The 22,696-nt window shown below is 48.3% G+C and overlaps 1 protein-coding gene across 1 annotated transcript in view; it reads right to left on the bottom strand.

Moving 5' to 3' along the window:
* LOC310841985 (uncharacterized protein) overlaps window positions 1-22,696 on the bottom strand; it is a 73,860-nt gene that overhangs the window by 3,821 nt on the left and 47,343 nt on the right. Inside the window, exons 5-6 of the mRNA XM_083733800.1 lie at window positions 20,315-20,378; window positions 473-1,218 (exon numbers count right to left, since the gene is read on the bottom strand). Coding sequence (XP_083589926.1) covers window positions 473-1,218; window positions 20,315-20,378 — 810 coding nt within the window. The remainder of the gene's footprint in view (window positions 1-472; window positions 1,219-20,314; window positions 20,379-22,696) is intronic.

Raw genomic sequence — 22,696 nt, 5'->3', positions numbered from 1 at the left:
GTGACTGGCTGTTTAGATTATCTCTCTGGAAACTGTAGAAACAGCTCCCTTTTCTTTCCTAAAGAAGCTGCAGAAATGTGAGTTGAACCCCATAAAAACAGGAGAGAATAGTTTTTCTCCTTCCGCCATAACACTGGAACTCTTAGATACCCAACAAAGTTGAAGGCTGGAAGATTCAGGGCAGCACGTAGCACGTAGGTAAACTGTGGAACTCACTGCCACAGGGAACAGTGCGGGCCACCAGCCGGGATGGCTTTAAAAGATTGGACAAATTCATGGAGGAGGAGAGGGCTAATGATGGGTGGGGTATTATTATTATTATTATTATTATTATTATTATTACATACATCCGATATGACCTATGGCTGACGTGTGTGGCCTTATTACCTGCGATGACCTATACACACATGCAAGAGACCCTTGAAGGCTCTCCCTTGGGTGTAACAGGGTCTGATCCCACCAGGCAGCCTACCTGCATCTCAGCATCGAGGCTCAAGGTCTCGTAGATGTTCTCAAAGTGCTTCTCTGGGATGGGGGGAGGCTCCTCCTCTTCCTGTTCGGGGGCCTTGCGGTGGTTTGCTGGCTGCCACTCCTGCGCTGGCCTGGGCTTCTTGCACACTTTGGCATACATGGCGCTCAGCCTTTTCTCCATGTCATAGCTGGTCTGGATGGGGGCCGCTCCCTCGGGTGGCGGTCCCGGCTCCTGGCCCAGGGACTCGCTGCCCTGCAAGGCTGTAGGTAGCTGCACAGGCACCCCACTGGACCCTATAGTCCTCATGTCCCTTGTGGCGGATCCTGCAAACAGGTCCCCTGGAGCTGCGCCACAACCTGCGCTGCTAATGATTGGCAAACCAAAGCCCTGCCTTCTTTCCAACCGGTCCCTGGTATATAATGCCCTTTCTCCTTCCTCAATGCTTTCGTAAACTTGGTTGTCGATGCTCCCGTTCAGGGGCTCTGTTTCAGATACACGGGCCTCCTTCGGGGTCATCGGGAGTTTCCTGAACTGCAATGAGCTTGGGGAAGTTGCTTCCGCGCACGATGCTCCTGATGGCCCTGAGACTCCCAGGTGGTGCGGATCCGACTTTCCGGCCTTCTCCAGAGTTTGGTGGTTTGGGCTAACCACCCGCATTTCTTTTGGGCGGTTGGCGTTTCTGCGCTGGAAGTCTGCAGCGAAACCGTTCGTTTGCCTCTCCGCCTGATGACTGGCCAAAGAACTACCTGCAGATAATGAGATGCGTTAATACATCGTCAGCTGGCTTTGTTTGTTCCAGTTGTGGCAGGAGAGGATAATAGATTAAAAAGTTTCTGCCACTGCTTCTTACAGGTGTGGTGAATTATCCTGGACATCCTTAAATTTTTAATGTTTTTGCATTTCATCTTCTTGGGCTCTGACCCCCCCCCCCCCCCCGTGATTTGTTGGTATGTAATGTGTGATTTATAGCAGAGGAATTGTTCATTTTGTGGTCTGATGCTCTTTCATGTTGTTTGGAATTGTCCACTAGGGTCAAGAGGAGCCCATTTGTTATCGCTTAAAAAATTTTTATATTGAGGAGGTCCGGGGATATCTGATGTATCTGATCCTGCAGGGACTAGCTCCACACTTGTATTCTATTTTCATTTCCCCCCCAAAAAATTTATTGGTTTTCACACTAACAAATAAACAGACAAACGGAAATCATAACCTTATTAAAACTAATCTTCTTAACATTGTTAAGTGACTTCCTCGTATCCCCCTAGTTGAATTTCAATACATATCATTTTAACGGTTTTCCAAATCAAAGTCCTTCTCATCTTAACTTAATGACTTAACATCTCTTTTTCTTCCCAATTCCGCATTGAACATGATAATTCATCACATTACTTATTTAAGTCCTAAGCCTAGTGATTGCAAGCTTTTCCCAATTAATTTAACTAAATAGTCATTAAATACTTCTATTTTCTTTAGAAATGGGACAGATATGCATTTTAATTACATGTTGCTTTGAGTGCTTTTTTTTGGAGGGGGGAAAGAATATAACTGTTTTTTTAAAAAATAAATGCACATCATCAACAATTGCTCCCTTAAATAATAAGCTCACAGCAAGAAAGATAATGCAGTAGGGATAACACAAGGCTGGAAGAATGATGAAACCCCGACAAAAGAACAGTGGCAAGAGAAACTGATGAACTATGCAGAAGTGGCTAAACTAACATATAAACTGCGAGATAAGGACAACTGTGACTTGAAAGAAGAAGGGGAACTTTTTACAATTTACTTAAAATGACAACAAAATGAATTCGACTCCTTGGCAGGCTTTGAATAAACATACATAAAACATACATAAACATACATCAACAGAGCAGATAGATAATATAAGGATTTATGAAATTTCACAGTATGCAGAGAAATATACGTGTTGAAAAATCAGAGAGAGGAACTGAGGGAAGGAAATAATGAATATGATATGTTTTGATATGTTGAAATTGTTAATTAAAAATACTTTTAAAAAAAAGATTCCAGGAACCCAAATATTGAAGGATACGCCGAGGGAAGAGATGTTATTATGAATTGTTATTATTGTCATCAATATTATTATTATGGTATCCTACCCCTCTTCAAGGAGGCTCCCAAGGCTAATAACAACACATAAATAAATGAGGTCAGCCTTAAGACGGCAAGCACAATGCAGCAGGCTCGGACTGTTAAAACTATTTAAACCGTAGCAGCTTCCAAAATGTGGAACTTCCTCTCCATAGAGTTGCATCAGTTTCCATTCTTTGCTGAAGATGAACTGGCTTTTGGACAGTTAAAAATTGTGTGATTCCCCTCCCCTCCCCGTTGGGGCCAGCCTTGTTGTCTGATGGTACATTCTTTGGTTTGCTTATAAATCGTTTTATTGGATTTGAAGGTCTTGTGGTTATATGGTTGTAACTAGGGATGGGAAGAAATTTGACTTGGTTCGCATTTAAAGGCAAATCTACCTCATCCGCACTTTCCAGATCAATACTCCAACCGAAAAGCAGGCTTCTCCGAATTTTGCAATATATTAATGGGTACAAAACCATGGCAAAGCGTGCATGAAAAAAAAATGCATGTATTGGTGAAAAGAACAAGCAAAAAATACATTGTTTTACGGGGGAATGTTTTGCAAAAAAAAAAGAAAAGGCGAATTTGCACACAATGATGTACTGTATATGAGGAGAGGTTTGCACTAAAACACCGATGAATTTTCACGTGGACTTTTTAACAAGAATGGAAATGCACAAGTGATGTGAAACTGCAGAGAACCGAGTTTAAGGTTGGAAAAGTGAGAAATGGAGAGGAAATTAACTTGACAGATTCACACCCACCCACTTGCAACCCCCTGTTGGACAGGTAAGAGGCCTCTTCAAGAAATTAAAGGCTAAAAAACTCCACTGCACCTCTGTACCATAGGCCTTGAGCAAATAAATATATTTTGAGTGGCAATTGGGTGGGGGGAAGTGAACCCTGAAGGATGATGTTGAAGTTACTTACCAGTTTCCAGTTCCTCACTTGCACAGAAGTTCGAAGAACAACTCAGGCAGAAAATGTAAAGAAAGAACTAATGTTTCTGAAGGCAGCCCTGTTTAGGGAAGCTTTTAATATTTGATGAATTATTGTATTTTAATATTTTGCTAGCAATGACAAACCTAGACAGCATCTTAAAAAGCAGAGACACGACCTTGCCAACAAAGGTCCATATAGTTAAAGCTCTGGTTTCCCCAGTCGTGATGTATGGAAGTGAGAGCTGGACCATCAAGAAGGCTGATCGCCAAAGAATGGATGCTTTTGAATTCTGGTGCTGGAGGAGACTCTTGAGAGTCCCATGGACTGCAAGAAGATCAAACCTCTCCATTCTGAAGGAAATCAGCCCTGAGTGCTCATTGGAAGGACAGATCCTGAAGCTGAGGCTCCAGTACGTTGGCCACGTCATGAGAAGAGAAGACTCCCTGGAAAAGACCCTGATGTTGGGAAAGATGGAGGGCACAAGGAGAAGGGGACGACAGAGGACGAGATCGTGGGACAGTGTTTTGGAAGCTACCAGCATGAGTTTGACCAAACTGCGGGAGGCAGTGGAAGACAGGAGTGCCTGGCGTGCTCTGGTCCAGGGGGTCACGAAGAGTTGGGAAAGATGGAGGGCACTCGGACACGACTAAACGACTAAACAACAACAACAACAATATTTTGCTGGAAGCCACCCAGATTGGCTGGGGAAACCCAGCCAGATGGGCAGGGTATACATTATTATTATTATTATTATTATTATTATTATTATTATTATTATTATTATGCATCCCTGATTCCCACCTTAGAACACCCCATATTCTATATCTCCATGAACATAGGAAGCTGTCTTATACTGAGTCACACCGTTGAGCCCATCTAGCTCAGTATTGTCCACACGGGCTGGCAGAAGCTCTTTAGGATTTCAGGCAGGGGACATTTGCCAGCCTTACCTGACTCTCCCCTTTCAGATCGGTAATAGTTTTCTGCAATAAAACTGGTTGTGCATGCACAACACTCACGGACACGTGAAGGAGCTCACGGGAAAGAGCACGGAGGCATTGGAGGCAGTGATGTGCTCTGGTAAATCACGCTGCAAGGATCACTGCGTTGGAAAGGTGAGGGACAGAGGAAGGGCGTGGACCTGCAGGTGTAAGAGTGGAAAGCTGGGCGGACAGAGGATCAGGCGGGCATTTTGCAAAGCCTTGACACAGCTCTTTCCCATCACCATGAACAGCACCAAAGCCTTTGATCCTGCGGTTACAGTTCAGGTTTTCTGCAAGGCAAACACTGGTTCGGCAAGTACCGTATTTTTTGCACTATAAGACTCACTTTTTCCCTCCTAAAAAGTAAGGGGAAATGTGTGTGCATCTTATGGAGCGAATGCAGGCTGTGCAGCTATCCCAGAAGCCAGAACAGCAAGAGGGATTGCTGCTTTCGCTGCGCAGCGACCCATCTTGCTGTTCTGGCTTCTGAGATTCAGAAAAAAAATTTTCCTCCTCCAAAAACTAGGTGCGTCTTGTGGTCTGGTGCGTCTTATAGAGCGAAAAATACGGTATCTCCGACGAAGGGCCCCACCTAGGCTCAAGCCAAGCCACCCGTTTGTTTCCCTGCCAGGGAAATTGCACGCTTCACAACACACACACAAACACACGTGTGTGTGTGTGAACAGAATCCAGGCTTTCCTTTCCTCTACTGTTTTTGCAGCGAATCTGTTCCCCCCCAACACCTCGGCAATCGTTTGGCCAAGCGCCAACACTTGTAATAAGTTTGTTCCTTTGGTTAAGCATTTAAAGCCACGGAACAGGTTCCAACACTGTCGGCAGAAGCTGTCAATTGCTGGGTCTGGCAGAGAGAACTCGCCCGGCAGGTTCGCTCTGCGGAAGATGAAATAACCGAGCGCAGTCTAGTGGGTTGGCCTTGGACCAGAGAGGCTTTGGAGGCTGTGCCTGCATTTCCCTCCCCACCCTACCCCACCCCCCCACGGAGCGAACACCAGTTTTGCAAGGTGGGGGCGGGTGGAAGGGTTGACCTCTTCATCCTCCCCTTGACGCTGCTCTGATTCAGAGAGCCCCGTGGCTGCTTCAGATCATAAAACTGGCTCCCACATGACATGTGCCAGTGCGGCACCGTGGTTGCAGTGTTGGAGCTGGGCCTGGGAAGCCAGGGTTCGAATCCTGGCTTGGTGGTGAAGCTCGTTGGGTGACCTTGGGATGGTGACACTGCCTCTCTCAGCCTACCTTTCAGGGTTGTTGTGGGGCCACCTTGAGCTCTTTCAAAGGAAAATATGGGATGTAAATGCAACTAATCGCCATAATAATGAACCGACCACATGAATTGACCTGGACCCTGCAATCATCATCTCAGGCCTTCTTTGCGTCCCTCCACTGTGAGAGGTCCAGGAAGTTGCAACACAAGAATGGGGCCCTCTCTGCGGTGGCCCCCCCCGTCTGTGGAATGCTCTGCACAGGGAGGCTCCTAGAGATGGAAGCCCCGTGGGGCTCAAATAGTTTGGCTCTATTTATCTCTATTTATTCCACAAGATTTATACACCACTTGGCTGCTAAAAAAGCAAAACCTCAAAGCGGCTTATGAAAAAGATAAAACAAAAAACCAATAAGAAAAGCTAGCAGCAATAATGTAAGTCTTTCGAAGAGTTAAAATAAGCAAGAAACTGAAAACTTGCATCAGCTTTCTAAATATCTGGGCAGGCTCTAGTCTTGTGGTGTGTTTGTGTATGTACACACCAGTGCCGGATTTATGTATAAGCTAAACAAGCTATACAGCTTCAGGCACCACTCTCTTGGGGACCCCCCAAAAAAATTAAAAGGAAAGAAACCTGGATGTACATTTCCAAAATATAACATAGGTAAAGGGACCCCTGACCATTAGATCCAGTCATGACCAACTCTGGGGTTGCGACGCTCATCTCGCTTTATTGGCCGAGGGAGCCGGCGTACAGCTTCCGGGTCATGTGGCCAGCATGACTGAGCCGCTTCTGGCGAACCAGAGCACAGAAACGCCGTTTACCTTCCCGCCGGAGTGGTACCTATTGATCTACTTGCACTTTGACGTGCTTTCGAACTGCTAGGTTGGCAGGAGCAGGGACCGAGCAACGAGAGCTCACCCTGTCGCGGGGATTCGAACCGCCCACCTTCTGATCGGCAATCCCAAGAGGCTCAGTGGTTTAGACCACAGCGCCGCCCGCGTCCCTCCTAAAATATAACATAAAAACCAATAAAATAAAACCTACATACAGCAACAGTGTTTTGTGTTGTGTATGGACCTATTAGGTCCATAAATTACCATGCAGCATATATTTAACACAAAAAATAGCGACAATTGTTGACAAAGGACAGCTAGACATATAAAGGGCCCCATTACCTTCAATAGCTTAGGGCCTCATCAGTCCTAAAAACTGCCTAGGTACACACACAAAAAGGGAAGGGAATCCCCTGCTATCTAACTGGAGGCTTATTCACTGCTTTGATACTATCTCTAATAATACTTTTTTAAAAGAGGAACTAAAAAGGGATGCCTGACTCCTAACCAAGCCTGTTCACAACATAAACAGAATAGGGATGTCCTGTTTAGGACGGAAGGAAGGAGTAAGGACCCTGAGGTCTCCATGCAGAGAAGGGGGTTTTTCTGCCTCGCACTGACTTCCGCAAACACATGTTATTCTGGCTCCGCTGTTCTGCCACGGGGCACTGCCAAACAGCCTGCTTATTGAGCCTTCGCCCTGATTCATTGGCAGGGAGATTAGTTGCCCGGCTATTGAACGCACGCCCGTTCTGGTTTGTTTGTGGGCAAGTTTCATGACTTCGGGTCAAAGCAAGTGCCTTATCACTTTCCTTCTCGCCAAAAGTCTGGGGAACGTGGAGTTTGTTGCGGCAAAGCTCAAAACAAACTAGGATCGTGCAGCCTGAATTTTCTGGACATGTCAGTGAATCCCTAGCCCCCAAACGGCGACAGGTTCCCAGCAGTAAGACCACCTGGAAGGAAATGTTTCTGCTCTTGCTCCTGCAAAGAGCATATTGCAGGTGGGTTTGCAATGCCTCAGGCAGAGATTCAGCGCCGCACAAATTCCAAAAGCAGTGAAACTGGGCCTCGGAACATAGGAAGCTGTCTTTGCTGAGACCATTGCTCCATCTAACTTAGTACGTCCTGCCCTGGCTGGCAGCAGCCCTTCACTGTTTCAAGCAGGACTCTCCACCATAAGAGCTAGTCCAGAGTTTCCCACATTTGGGTTTCCAGCTGTTGTTGGACTACAACTCTCATCATCCCTAGCTAGCAGGACCGGTGGTCTGGGATGATGGGAATTGTAGTCCAAATACGGCTGGAGGGCCAAGTTTGGGAAACCCTAAGCTAGTCAACTGTGGACTTTAAACAGAAGTTGGATGGTCATCTGTCATTGATGCTATAGTTGAGATTTGTGCATTGCAGTGGGCTGGGCTGGATGACCTCTGAGGTCCCTTCCAACTCTGATTTTATGCTTCTGCAAATGCAATTAACAAACAATGGGAGAAATTGGAAGGATCTCAAAAGAGAAGACAGACAGGGATTGGAAGGCGTTTAAAGGATACTTGCAAAACCATATTGAAAAATCAGAACTCCTATTAGAATAAACAAGTTCTGTTTTAAATACTGAAATGCTAAATAAGATGGATAACAACGTGTAATAGAAAAAGAAGCATGAAATTAGGTTAAAGGTGTGTGAAAGAAAGTAATAGAAGTGGAAAGAAATTGCAATTTGAGTAGATTGGAAGTCTAACACAAAGGTGGGGTGAGGGGGTGGATGGTGATGGGAAAAGGAATTATCTGTGGGACTGAATGTAGGTATGTTTGAATATTTTTAAGGATTGTATGAAATGTATGTTTGTATGCTTGTATATTCACAATATGTGTGCATTAATGCTGAATTATTTTAACAATAAAAACTTTTCAAAAAATAATAATGGCACAACCGTCCTTGCAAAGGGGTTTAGTGGTTCTCTTCCCCGGGGTTAAAGTGTTAAGCGTCCAGTGCTCTCGAATTTTTGTTTTCGCTCTGCAGCCAGGGCAGAGAGGCCATGTCAACGCACATTAACACACGCCCAGCTCTATCCAGGGCCAGCTGCCCACAACTCAGTGCTGTCTTCTCAACTCCCCAAATGCCCTGGCTCCTTCTCAGCAAAGAGCTGCTCTCCAGCAAACCGCAATGACTCATCAAGCCTGGCTCTCCGGGTGCCGGGAGCCACACGTGCACACAAACATGTCCCATGCCTGCGTCCCACAGGAGGGCACCCCCAGAACCCCCCAGGCTCAGGAGTCAAGAAGTCTCCCCTGCCCACTCTCTGCCTCCTCAGGAGATTCGTCCACGGTGCAAGGGGTGTGTGATCCCTCTGGCTGGAATATGTCTTCCCCCACAGCTCCAGCCTTGCACTCAGCCAACAGCAGTTTGGTGTTGAATTACTGCTGGAAGATTCCCCCGTCTCTGGGGGCAACAGGAGCAAGCAAAAGAAGAAATGTGGTCAGCGCTGGAGCGGAGCGTTAACTGTTTCTACCAGAACAGCCGTGTCAGGCTCCTGCAGCTGGGTAGGCGAAGGGGTGGGTGTTTCGCACACAGAACGTCCCGAGTTCAAGTCTCCAGCATGTCCAGGCAAGGCTGGGACAGACCTCTGTAAGGTCATTGTTCCACAAACAATGTGGAAAATACCGGGGTAGGTGGATGCAGGTGGCGCTGTGGGTTAAACCACTGAGCCTAGGACTTGCTGATCAGAAGGTCGGTGGTTTGAATCCCCGCAACAGGGTGAGTTCCTGTTGCTCGGTCCCTGCTCCTGCCAACCTAGCAGTTCGAAAGCACGTCAAAGTGCAAGTAGATAACTAGGTACTGCTCCGGAGGGAAGGTAAACGGCGTTTCCATGCACTGTTCTGGCTCGCCAGAAGCCACTTAGTCATGCTGGCCACATGACCCGGAAACTGTACGCCGGCTCCCTTGGCCAATAAAGCGAGATGAACGCCGCAACCACAGAGTTGGCCACGACTGGACCTAATGGTCAGGGGTCCCTTTACCTTTCTAGGTGGACAGAAGGCACATTTAGTATACCTGAAGGAGCGTCTCCACCCCCATCGTTCAGCCTGGACACTGAGGTCCAGCGCCAAGGGCCTTCTGGCAGTTCCCTCAGTGCGAGAAGTGAAGTTACGGGGAACCAGGCAAAGGGTCTTCTTGGTAGTGGCACCCACCCTGTGGAACACCCTCCCATCAGATGTCAAGGAGATAAACAACTATCTGACATTTAGAAGACATCTGAAGGCAGCCCTGTTTGGAGGAGTTTTTTAAAGTTTGAAGTTTTATTCTCTTTTTAATGTTCTGTTGAAAGCTGCCCAGAGTGGCTGAGGAAACCTGGCCAGATGGGTGGGATAGGAATAAATCATCATCATCATCATTGTTATTTAGGAAAAAGGCAAGTGAGAGACGAGTTTGCAAAATTGTGTGTGGCATGGAGAGAGAAGGGAGAGAACAGTTTTTCTCCTTCTGCCATAACACTGGAACTCATAGATATCCAACAAAGTTGAAGGCTGGAAGATTCAGAGCAGATAAAAGAAAGTGCTTATTCATGCAGCACGTAGTTAAACTGTGGAACTCACTGCCACAGGAGACTGTGCGGGTCACCAGCCGGGATTGGACAAATTCATGGAGGAGGAGAGGGCTAACGGTGGCTACTGGCCATGATGGCAAAGCTCTGCCTCCACAGCTGGAAGCAGCAATGCTTCTGAATAGCAGTTGTCAGAAACTACAAGAGGGGAGAGTTGCTCTTGTGTTCGAATCCTGATTGCGGGTTTCACACGGGCACCTCATTGGCCACTGTGAGAACAGGATGCTGAACTAGATGGGCCACTGGGTTGGACTAGATGTTGGGATACTGCCAGGGAGACAAAGGCCACCACTGCCTCCACGTCGAACTCCGGACGTCCATCGATCTCCCGTAGATACAGTATCAGCGATTAGCGACACGAGCTCCAGAAATACCGGTAGATTGCCACATTCCTGGGCTGATGCACACTCTATCAGCAGAATTCACACACAGCAAAAGTTGCACTCAGGAGGGGATCATTTAGAATGTTTATTCAGCGTTGGTCAGAACAAAGAACAAACATGACTGCCTGCTAGCGTGTTCTGGCGCAGAGAGAGAAAACGAAAGCAATAGCAAACATAAACATCCTGTGAACAGGAAATACGCAGACTCTGTCAGGGGTCAGCAAACATTTTCAGCAGTTGGCCGGTCCACTGTCCCTCAGACCTTGTGGGGGGCCCGACTATATTTGGGGGGGGGGGAATGAATGAATTCCCATGCCCCACAAATAACCCAGAGATGCATTTTAAATAAAAGCACACATTCTACTCATGTAAAAACATGCTGATCCGCAGGCCGGATTGAGAAGGCGATTGGGCCAGATCCAGCCCCCGGGCCTTAGTTTGCCTACCCATGGACTAAAATCAGGCATGTCCAACAGGTAGATTGTGATCTACCGGTAGATCGCGAGAGTATCCCAGGTAGATCACAGGATGAAGTTTAGTGATCGCCTATGGCCAACCCTTCCCTAAAGATCATAGCCGGTCTTTTTATACTGTGAGTAGATCACAGTCTCTTTGGAGTTGGACATGCGTGGACTAGATGATTGTCAGGGTCCCTTCCAACTCTACCGTTCTATGAGTACAGCTAACCACACTACCTTCTTGGGAGAAAAGCAATGACTAAATCTAGACAGCATCTTAAAAAGCAGAGACATCACCTTGCCCACAAAGGTCCATATAGTAAAAGCTATGGTTTTCCCAGTACTGATGTATGGAAGGGAGAGCTGGACCATAAAGGAGGCTGATTGCCGAAGAATTGATGCTTTTGAATTCTGGTGCTGGAGGAGACTCTTGAGAGTCCCATGGACTGCAAGAAGATCCAACCTCTCCATTCTGAAGGAAATGAGCCCTGAGTGCTCACTGGAAGGACAGATCCTGAAGCTGAGGCTCCAAGACTTTGGCCACCTCATGAGAAGAGAAGACTCCCTGGAAAAGACCCGGATGTTGGGAAAGATGGAGGGCACAAGGAGAAGGGGACGACAGAGGACGAGATGGTGGGACAGTGTTCTCGAAGCTGCCAGCATGAGTTTGACCAAACTGTGAGAGGCAGTGGAAGACAGGAGGGCCTGGCGTGCTCTGGTCCAGGGGGTCACGAAGAGTTGGAACACGACTAAACGACTAAACAACAACAACCACACTACAGGGTCTCTGATGTGTCTGAAACAAAATCCGAATGAATCCCTGCCCTGCCACCCTCCACCTACAATGCGGTCTGTGCTTCAGGCTTTCTGCCCTGAGAATTAAAAACGGCTGGCTGCAGGGAGTTAAAGGGATTGTTCTCTTTGCTCTCTGTGAACTCAGGGATAAAGATCAAAAAGGTCTGAAAGCTGGGCTGGGAGTGGGGGTGGAGAGGTGAAAGTAAAGCCCCTTTTCTCTTCCAGGGAAATCTCCTCCCAATGCATAGCCCAGGCTTCCCCAACCTGGTGCCCTCCTGATGCGTGGGGCTACGGCTCCCATCACTGCCCCCCACCAGCACAACTGTCCAGAACATGTGGAGGGCACCAAGTTGGGGTAGGCTGCCGCCATCTCGCCCCTGGCCCCAGCCTAGCCGGAATCACCCAGATGTCCCCTTAAAGCCACCGTCTCCATCTGGCGGATAATCCACGTTAAATAGATTCCAATCGCCTTACGTTCGCGGCAGGCAGAGGCATCTCGGGACTTATGCCGGAGAGACCCTCCAAGAGGGGGAAGCCCACCACAGCACTCATATTCATGCACAAAAGGGCTGTGAACTTGGGCAGGGGGGGGCAGTGCACTTGCCTGAGCATTGCCCCAGCGCCACAGGGTTCCATCCTCTCCCCCATGCTTTTTAACATCTACATGCAGCCGCTGGGAGAGATCATCAGGGGGTTTGGGCTGGGTGTCCATCAGTATGCAGATGATAACCAGCTCTACCTCTCTTTCAAATCAGAACCAGTGAAGGCGGTGAAGTGTGAGTGCCTGGAGGCGGTTGGAGGATGGATGGTGGCTAACAGATTGAGATTGAATCCTGACAAGACAGAAGTACTGTTTTGGGGGGACAGGAGGCGGGCGGTATGGTAGTTATTTTTCTCTTTGACATCTGATGGGAGGGCATTCCATAGGGCAGGCACCACTACCGAGAAGGCCCTCTGTCTGGTTCCCTGTAACTTGGCTTCTCGTAGCGAGGGAACCGCCAGAAGGCCCTTGGCGCTAGACCTCAGTGTCCGAGCAGAACAATGGAGGTGGAGACGCTCCTTCAGGTATACTGGACCAAGGCCGTTTAGGGCTTTAAAGGTCAGCACCAACACTTTGAATTGTGCTCGGAAATGGACTGGGAGCCAATGTAGGTCTTTCAGGACCGGTGTTATGTGGTCTCGGTGACCGCTCCCAGTCACCAGTCTAGCTGCCGCATTCTGGATTAGTTGTAGTTTCCGGGTCACCTTCAAAGGTGGCCCCACACAGAGCGCATTGCAGTAGTCCAAGCGGGAAATAACCAGAGCATGCACCACTCTGGCGAGGCAGTCCGCAGGCAGATAGGGTCTCAGCCTGCGTACCAGATGGAGCTGGTAGACAGCTGCCCTGGACACAGAATTGACCTGCGCCTCCATGGACAGTTGTGAGTCCAAAATGACTCCCAGGCTGCGCACCTGGTCCTTCAGGGGCACAGTGACCCCATTCAGGACCAGGGAGTCCCCCACACCCACCCGCCCCCTGTCTCCCAAGAACAGTACAGGGAGGCATTTAAAGGGCTGGGAAATGGGAAGTGATGTAGTTCAGTCCACCGTTCCATGAAATCAGTCAGACTCACTTCCAAATAATATGTAAGATACAGTTGTACCTTGGTTGTCGAACAGAATCCGTTCTGGAAGTCCGTTCGGCTTCTGAAAACGTTCAAAAACCTAGACACGGCTTCCAATTGGCTCCAGGAGCTTTCTGCACTCAATTGGAAGCCTCAGAAAAACATTCGCAAACCAGAACACTCACTTCCGGGTTTGCGGAATTGGGAGCCAAAATGGATGAGTACCAAGGCGTTTGACAACTAAGGTATTTGCTGTACTTCCACATGGCAGTTTACTGTGGTCTCAGCTCTCCTCTGCCTTTTAAGTTTTGTACAGTGTCTGCACAATGCCATCCTCATCGAAATACGACCCCTTATTATTTCCCCCCATTATTAATTGTTCCATGGAGTTCATGGGAAGTCTTCTGCTGGAGAGTGCCCCCCCCCCCGGCCGGTCCCTAAAATATCAGAATTCCGCTCCACAGCAACTCTGAGCAGGGCCTTCTGTGTGGTTGCCCCTGCTCTGTGGAAAACCATGCCTGGTGAGAAACAATGGGTGCCCACAATCTGTCCTTTTTCCAAACAACTGAAGGCATTTTTTTTTTGAGACAAGCTTGGGTGGAATGGTCTCTAGCCTTTATATTCATCTTGCATTGCTTAAAAAACCTTTCTTCGGTTTGCTTTTTTGCATGGTTTTGAAAACTTTATTAACTGTTTTTATGGCGTGTCTGCAAACTGCCTTGAGACACGCATTAAAAAGTCAGTTGGCCGATTGACTGATGGGCGGGTGGAATAAAACCAATCAATAAATGTGTCAGAATTGAATAAGCTCCCAGCCAGGATCCACCTGCCTTCCTCAGCTGCCAGGAGATGTTGTTTTGATGTTCCCTCTCGCTATCTTATCTCTCATCGCCTCCCAGGAACTGATTGCACACACCTCCCTGGTTTCTTGACTCCCATGGGACAGGTTTCTGACTCGCCCACGGCTAGAGAAGAGGAAGCCACGCTTGCCAGCCGCTTTCTGGCGCACACCCACACCCACACCCACCGCCATAGTGGTCAGGCTCAGGAAACCACTTTGCAAGGCTTATGATATCACCAGGAGGTAACGTGTGGCCATGAGCAATGCCAACAGGAGATTCGGCGGCAACATGTGGGAGTGGAAGAACCACATTTAGGCACGTGCAAAGTCAGGCCTGGGGGCCTAATCCGGCCTGCCAGTTGGTTTAATGTGGACCCTGCAACAGTTTATTTTCGGGGGGGGGGGAATCCTTCAAAAAGCTCAACAACTTCTATCCTAAGAAAAGCTCAACAACTTTGGGGTAAAATGCCAAAACATCAACAACTTCAATCCTAAATAAGGTCAACAACTCTTTGGTCAGCCCTCACACATGTTCACTTCATCAAACCTGGCCCTCTTTGAAAAAAGTTTGGACACCCCTGACATATGTATTAAACTATGGCTGGCCACTTCCCTGAACAGGGCTGCCTTCAGGTGCCTTCTAAATCTCAGGTAGTTGTTTATCTCTTTGACATCTGGTGGGAGGGCGTTCCACAGGGCAGGTGCCACCACCGAGAAGGCCCTCTGCTTGGTTCCCTGTAGCTTTGCTTATCACAGGGAGGGAACCGCCAGAAGGTCCTCTGTGCTGGACTTCAATGTCCGGGCAGAACGATGGGGATGGAGACGCTCCTTCAGATATACTGGACCGAGGCCATTTAGGGCTTTAAAGGTCAACACCAACACTTTGAATCGTGCTCGGAAACATACTGGGAGCCAATGTAGGTCTTTCAAGACCGGTGTTGTGTGGTTTCGGCAGCCACTCCCAGTCACCAGTCTAGCTGCCACATTCTGGCTTAATTGCAGTTTCCGGGTCACCTTCAAAGGTAGCCCCACGTAGAGCGCACTGCAGATAACTAGAGCATGCACCACTCTGGTGAGACAGTCTGCGGGCAGGGAGGGTCTCAGCCTGTGTTCCAGATGGAGCTGATAAACAGCTGCCCTAGACACAGAATTGACCTGCGCCTCCATGGACAGCTGTGAGTCCAAAATGACTCCCAGGCTGCGCACCTGGTCCTTCAGGGGCACAGTTACCCCATTCAGGACCAGGGAGTCCTCCACACCCGCCCACCTCCTGTCCCCCCACAAACAGTACTTCTGTCTTGTCAGGATTCAACCTCAATCTGTTAGCTGCCATCCATCCTCCAACCGCCTCCAGACACTCACACAGGACCTTCACTGGTTCTGATTTGAAAGAGAGGTAGAGCTTGGTATCATCCGCATACTGATGGACACCCAGCCCAAACCCCCTGATGATCTCTCCCAGCGGCTGCATGTAGATGTTGAAAAGCATGGGGGAGAGGACGGAACCTTGAGGCACCCCACAAGTGAGAGCCCAGGGGTCTGAACACTCATCCCCCACCACCACTTTCTGAACACGGCCCAGGAGGAAGGAGCAGAACCGCTGTATGACAGTGCCCCCAGCTCCCAGCCCCTCAAGACGGTCCAGAAGGATGTTATGGTTGATTGTATCAAAAGCCGCTGAGGAATCACAGCTAAAGCATCCTTGGCAGGTGGTCGTCCCCCCAAACCTCTGCTTAAAAACCTCCAAGGAAGGAGAGACCCCCCCCCCCCGTTTCCAAGGTAGCACAGTCACTCCGCCGCTTCCTGAAGCGCAAAAAGTCTGGGAAGAACAGCGATGGGAAATGGTGCTGCAAAGTGCAGAATAACAGCCACTAGCTTGCAATGGTGTGTAGCAAGAGGACTGCTCTGTAAGTGACACCGTTTAACCCCTGTGCAGGTTTTGCGTGAGATGGTCAGCTGCCTGGAAGTAGCCAAGAATTGCTCGCTTCCACCTGAGATGCCCCAGGCATTAAGGTCATCCGAGGAAGTCGTTCTTAGGGTTCCCTGCCTCCCATCTCCATGGGATTTGGCAGGTGGAGACAGAAAACTGGGCTTTCTCAGTGCTGGTTCTCTGCTTCTTAAAAAAAATGCCCCCCCCTTGCGCATGGCCTCCCCCTACAAATTTCAGGCACCACATGGAAACAGATTTATTTGGCTGTGGCTTTCAAAGGCTGGATGCTTTCATTTGCCGGCTGCTTTCAGTGTTTTATGGGTTTATTGCTGTTTTTATTGTTCTCGTGACCTTTACAGTTCTGTTTTGTTTCTGAAGTTCTTCTGCATTTAATTTGGCCTTGTTTTTTTTAAAAAAACGTGCTTCTTGCCACCTTGGAAGAAATAACGTTCACTTTAGAAGGCAGGATAAGAAATTGACTAAATAAAAATAGGTGTGTGGAGGGGTATTTAGCAGAGGAGCTTTGCTGAAGGGATTTGCTAGGTTAGGGATGAGGGGTGGAGGGAATTGGGTTCTGTTCTCACTTAAAAGGGAACCAACCCGATTTGCTATTTCCAAAATAAAAAGCAGACCAAAAACACAGGCGCCTTTTGAAAAGCAGACTTCTCTAAATCTTGCAATGCAGTTCTCTGGCTAAGTGATGTATAAAGGTAAAGGTAAAGGGACCGCTGACCATTAGGTCCAGTCGTGGCCGACTCTGGGGTTGTGGCGTTCATCTCGCTTTATTGGCCGAGGGAGCCGGCGTACAGCTTCCGGGTCCTGTGGCCAGCATGACTAATCCGCTTCTGGCAAACCAGAGCAGTGCACGGAAACGCCGTTTACCTTCCCGCCGGAGCAGTACCTATTTATATACTTGCACTTTGACGTGCTTTCGAACTGGTAGGTTGGCAGGAGCAGTTACCAAGCAACGGAAGCTCACCCCGTCGTGGGGATTCGAACCACCGACCTTCTGATCGGCAAGTCCTAGGCTCTGTAGTTTAACCCAGAGTGCCACCCAAAAACTGCATAACCTGGGGTGAAGTGTACATTGAAAGACCCATGTTGGTGAAAATAATACACACAAATGTACTAAACTGCAGCAGGGCCGTCTTTAGCATATGTGCTGCCAGGGTGCAAAAATCCGCCCAGCGCCCCCAAATTTAGTTTAGTCGCCCCCAAATTAACTTTTATTGAGCTTTTTGGGATGGGGGAAGCCAAAGTTGTTGGCCTTTTTAGGGGGCAAACTCAAAAAAGTTGTTGAACTTTTTTGGTGGGGGGATCGCTCACTTGTAACAACGACACAGCAAGAAAATATTTGATGCTACGGACTAACAGAGAGACGGGGGAAGAGGGACTTCCGCTCCATTGCTTTTCACTGCGGGCAATCGAGAGGGACTGGTATTCAGTAGGTATACATTTGGCACACACACCTTGAATTCAGCGCCTGGGTGCCTTGCACCCCTTGCACCCCCGGGTAAAGACGGCCCTGTACTGCAGGGAATTGCTTTTTGGGGAAAATATGTATTTTGGAAAAATTCACACTAAAATGCTAGTAGTTTGCATGACAATATTTTTTTTTAAGTGAACTGATATGGAAATGAAGACTGGAATTATGAGAGAAACCAGAACTGACCCATTTGACTAACCCTATGCTAAGTCAAAGCAAACCACTATCCAAATTAGGGCACGAGTGGTTTCCCCCTTGCCCTGTTCCTGTTCCCAGGGAAAACCTGCTTTTCAGTGCTAAATCGGAACAAACATCAATACAGAGAAAACCCGGATTGCCATTTGCTCCGATTGCACACTTTTGAGCAGTGGGATAAGAGGAAGTGGCGATAAGCCCTTAGCCCCTTTCAATATGGCCCCTTTGCATGTTTACTCAGAGAGTCCTGCTGAGTTGCATTGGACAAGTGAGTCTGCTGAAAACTGCAGCCTTGCTGAAACAATGAAGTCTTGCAAAACCTGAGCTGCCTGATCAAAATAGAAGACGGCGCAGCAGCTCATGTTTAGCAAAGTTCACCTAAAAGAGTCTACACTGAGTTTCAGTTGAGAGCTCAGGTTCAGCAAACATTATCTATATCAGGTTTAAACAGGAGATGCCCTGATTAGGCTCTATAAGCGGAGCAAATCTGTGGGGAAATCTTCCCTCTGCCATCGAGACTTGTGATATGGAACACCATGGTGTGTTTGCTGTCAGTACGCAGCAAAGAATATTATCTGAGCTATTGGGAGCATTGAAGCAGAGGCCTTTGTTTCCTCCCTGTAACCGTAGGCGAAGCAAACGAGTCTGGAGGCTGAACCGAAAGAGCTTTCACTTTCCAAAAGCTGAGAAGCCGCTGCCTCAGACACCGACTCCAGGAGTGGAAGGGAAGCGCATGTGTATGCAGAAACAGGGGCACCGTTTGCCTGCAAGGCCTCAAGCTATTTGCAAATGGGAGGCTATTGTTCCAACAGGAAAGAGAGCTTTCCCCTTTGCTGCCGGCTGCCCTGAGTTCCCGGCCAAATGTGTGGAGGGACAGGCTGGGGGGGGGGTGTCGAGCAAAACACTTTCTCACGCTCCTGCGGATGAGAGAGGCTTCCCCCACCTGTCTTGCGCCAACCTCCAGCCCTAGGAGCCTTTCCCAGACCATGACTTTGAGAGAAGAAGAGAAGAAGAAGAGTTTGGATTTGGTATCCTGCTTTATCACTACCCGAAGGAGTCTCAAAGCGGCTAACATTCTCCTTTCCCTTCCTCCCCCACAACAAACACTCTGTGAGGTGAGTGGGGCTGAGAGACTTCAGAGACGTGTGACTGGCCCAAGGTCACCCAGCAGCTGCATGTGGAGAAGGGAAGCGAACCCAGTTCGCCAGATTACGAGACTACTGCTCTTAACCACTACACCACACTGGCTCTCACTAGAAGCAGTAGAAGGCAGATCGCAGTCTTTTTGGACTTGGACGTGCCTGGACTAGATGATTGTCAGGGTCCCTTCCAACTCTATCATTCTATGAGTACGGCTAACCACACTACCTTCTTGGGAGAAAAGCAATGACTAAATCTAGACAGCATCTTAAAAAGCAGAGACATCACCTTGCCGACAAAGGTCCGTATAGTTAAAGCTCTGGTTTTCCCAGTAGTGATGTATGGAAGTGAGAGGTGGACCATAAAGAAGGCTGATTGCCGAAGAATTGATGCTTTTGAATTATGGTGCTGGAGGAGACTCTTGAGAGTCCCATGGACTGCAAGAAGATCAAACCTCTCCATTCTGAAGGAAATCAGCCCTGAGTGCTCACTGGAAGGACAGATCCTGAAGCTGAGGCTCCAAGACTTTGGCCACCTCATGAGAAGAGAAGACTCCCTGGAAAAGACCCTGATGTTGGGAAAGATGGAGGGCACAAGGAGAAGGGGCGACAGAGGACGAGATGGTTGGACAGTGTTCTCGAAGCTATGGACATGAGTTTGACCAAACTGCGGGAGGCAGTGGAAGACAGAAGTGCTTGGTGTGCTCTGGTCCAGGGGGTCACAAAGAGTCGGACACGACTAAACGACTAAACAACTAAACAAGAAGAAGCAGCCAGGAGAGAAAAGAGGAGTCTCCTTGTTTCTCAATTTGATCCTGTCACATGGTTTTGTGGTTTTATACATTGTGACTTACCATTATTTTTATTTATTACAGTTTAGTAATTGTTGTAATTGCTAAGTGCAAACTATTTATTATTTGAAGATATGTAATTGTACTGTTTACTATACTATTATATTCCAATGGATTGTTGAATACAGTGGAACCTTGGTTCTCGAACGGCTTAGTTGACGAACAAATCGGCTCCCGATCTCCAAAAACCTGGAAGTAAGTGTTCCGGTTTTTGAAAGTTTTTTTTTTTCAGAAGCCAAACATCCGATGTGGCTGTAGGCTATTGTTTCCAGGGCGCCTGCACCAATCGGAAGCCACGCCTTGGTTTTCAAACGTTTTGTGAGTTGAACAGACTTCCAGAACGGATTAAGTTCGAGAACCAAGGTTCCACTGTATTGCTTTACTTGATATACTTGGAATCTATTGCAGAAAGACAACATGCTAACATGTCACTCTTATAAACGGCACATTTCAAGCATGGAGAAATCCCCTCTCATACTGCCCACTTACTGTTGTGCAACTCTCCGTCTTCAAAGGTCTTCTCAGCTGGGCTCATCCGGTCTTCCAGTCTCGTCTGCGTAAGAAGGAATGAAAGACAAATTTAAAAAGTTGAAGGATAAGGTGACCCCTTTGGGGCCTTGGCATCCTGCTGAAAGCAGGTCTCCTGTGGCTGCATCCAGACAAAATACACCTGGGCTTCCTTCGTGGCAGAAAGAGTTTTCCTTGGACTGCTGTTTGCTCCAATTCAGCTTTAAAGAGCAGCTTTTTGTGGGGGAGGTTCTGGAGCAAAAAACAAAGGATGCTCAGTCAGAACTGGAGCTCCAAAGCGCAGAAGCTGCTCCCAGGGCCATTTCAGGGGTGCTTGCCTTCTCCTTCTGGTGCAAAAGAAAGAGGCTGAGGGGATAATGAGCCTGGAGCCCAAATTTGCCAGGAGAAAGCGAGTTGTTCCCTAAATCAGACTGCCCAGCCTTCATTTATGCTGTGCTGTTAACCAAACATTCACTTATCACTATTCTGTGTGATAGGCTGTTTAGATGTTTGCGGAGTGGGATAGCTTTGCGCCATGAGAAGAGACGGACACCTAAAAATGAGATGGGTACATTTCTTGCTCTGTTACTTCCTGGAAAACACACCACATATGATCCTATGCCACTCTGGTGCCCCGGTTTATTTGCACTTTTGACCCCCAGGGTCCCTTCCAGCACTACAATTCTATGACTGTACGTGATTGCAAGGCTTCACACCAAACAATTGTTATTTTACTCTTTCTAGTGCACAAAAAAGCTTTGGGGAAAGTGGGTTCCTTGTGCAAAAGCCCAGGTCCAAACCGAACTCTGCAAGCTCCATTTGGCAGTGTGCAACTGGGTGCCACCCACAAACAGCGACTCTTGCACAAACTTCTAAGTTTCCTATATGCATCTTGGCCTTGGGGTGTGTGTATTTTAAAGGCATCTGGCTGCTCTAGCCTGTCCTGTTCTTAATCACAAGCAAAAGGAACGGTAAACCGCAGAGCTGAGTATATGCTGCCACTTAGTGGCAAACGCCAGCTTCAACATGCCTTTCTGTGGAACGGAGGAACCAGAGGAGCCGACCCATTTACCACTGGGAGGAGGCATGTGGGAGGAGAACGATGCCTCCTAATGCCTTGGGAACGGGTCTCACAGGAAGAGCATCTAGCCATGTTCAAATATATAAAAAGATGTCACATAGAGGAGGGAGAAAGGTTGTTTTCTGATGCTCCAGAGAAGCGGACACGGAGCAATGGATCCAAACTACAAGAAAGAAGATTCCACCTAAACATTAGGAAGAACTTCCTGACAGTAAGAGCTGTTCGACAGTGGAATTTGCTGCCAAGGAGTGTGGTGGAGTCTCCTTCTTTGGGGGTCTTTAAGCAGAGGCTTGACAACCATAGGTCAGGAGTGCTCTGATGGTGTTTCCTGCTTGGCAGGGGGTGGGACTCGATGGCCCTTGTGGTCTCTTCCAACTCTATGATTCTATGATCTGCTTTGCGTATAGAAAGTCCCAGGTTCGATGACCGATATCTGGGACAACACCCCATGTTTCGAACACAATATATCTGATGCCAGCCAGGGCATACCAGTGGCTCTTAACATTTTTGGGGTCACAGGCCCCTTTGGGAACGCTACGAAGCCGCTAGGCAGAAAAAAGTGTGCACATGCGAACACAAATGTTGAACGCATGTTTATTTTAATGCACTGGGGACTGATTTCCTTCAAGGACCCCCTGAAGCCCATGGAATCCCGGGGGGCCCATGGACCACAGGTTAAGAACCCCCTGGAATAGAGAATAGTGAGTTAGATCCGTGGTTCCCAAACTTTTTCCAGGCCTTGAGTGCAGGGTGGAGAACATAGTTGGACAAACTGTTGTTGTTTAGTTGTCTAGTCGTGTCAAGATGTCAAGTCCTACAGGGCCCTAGTCTCTTGTGACAGAGCGTTCCACCAGATCAGAGCCACGGCCGAAAAAGCCCTGCTCCGGTTGAGGCCAGCCTAACCTCCCTGTGGCCCAGGACCTCCAAGATGTTTTTGTTTGAAGACCGTAAGGTCCTCCATGGGACATACCAGGAGAGGCGGTCCCGTAGGTACGAGGGTCCTAGGCTGTATAGGGCTTTAAAGGTTAAAACCAGCACCTTAAACCTGATCCTGTACTCCACTGGGAGCCAGTGCAGCTGGTATAGGACTGGGCGAATGTGATCCCGCGGTGAGGACCCTGTAAGGAGTCTCGCCACGGCATTCTGCACCCGCTGGAGTTTGTTTAGCGCCGCAGACGTAATGTTTGGGGTCTCTTGGAACTGGAGGCTGCAGCAGTGGAAGCAACAAGACCCTCTTAGGATCTGAATACTCTGCACTCTCCATCTAGGTTAAAGTTGTATAC

Source organism: Podarcis gaigeae (genome assembly GCF_964106915.1).
Source record: "Podarcis gaigeae genome assembly, chromosome: 3".
Lineage (NCBI taxonomy): Eukaryota > Metazoa > Chordata > Lepidosauria > Squamata > Lacertidae > Podarcis > Podarcis gaigeae.
This window is presented reverse-complemented; position numbering and strand designations above follow the sequence as displayed.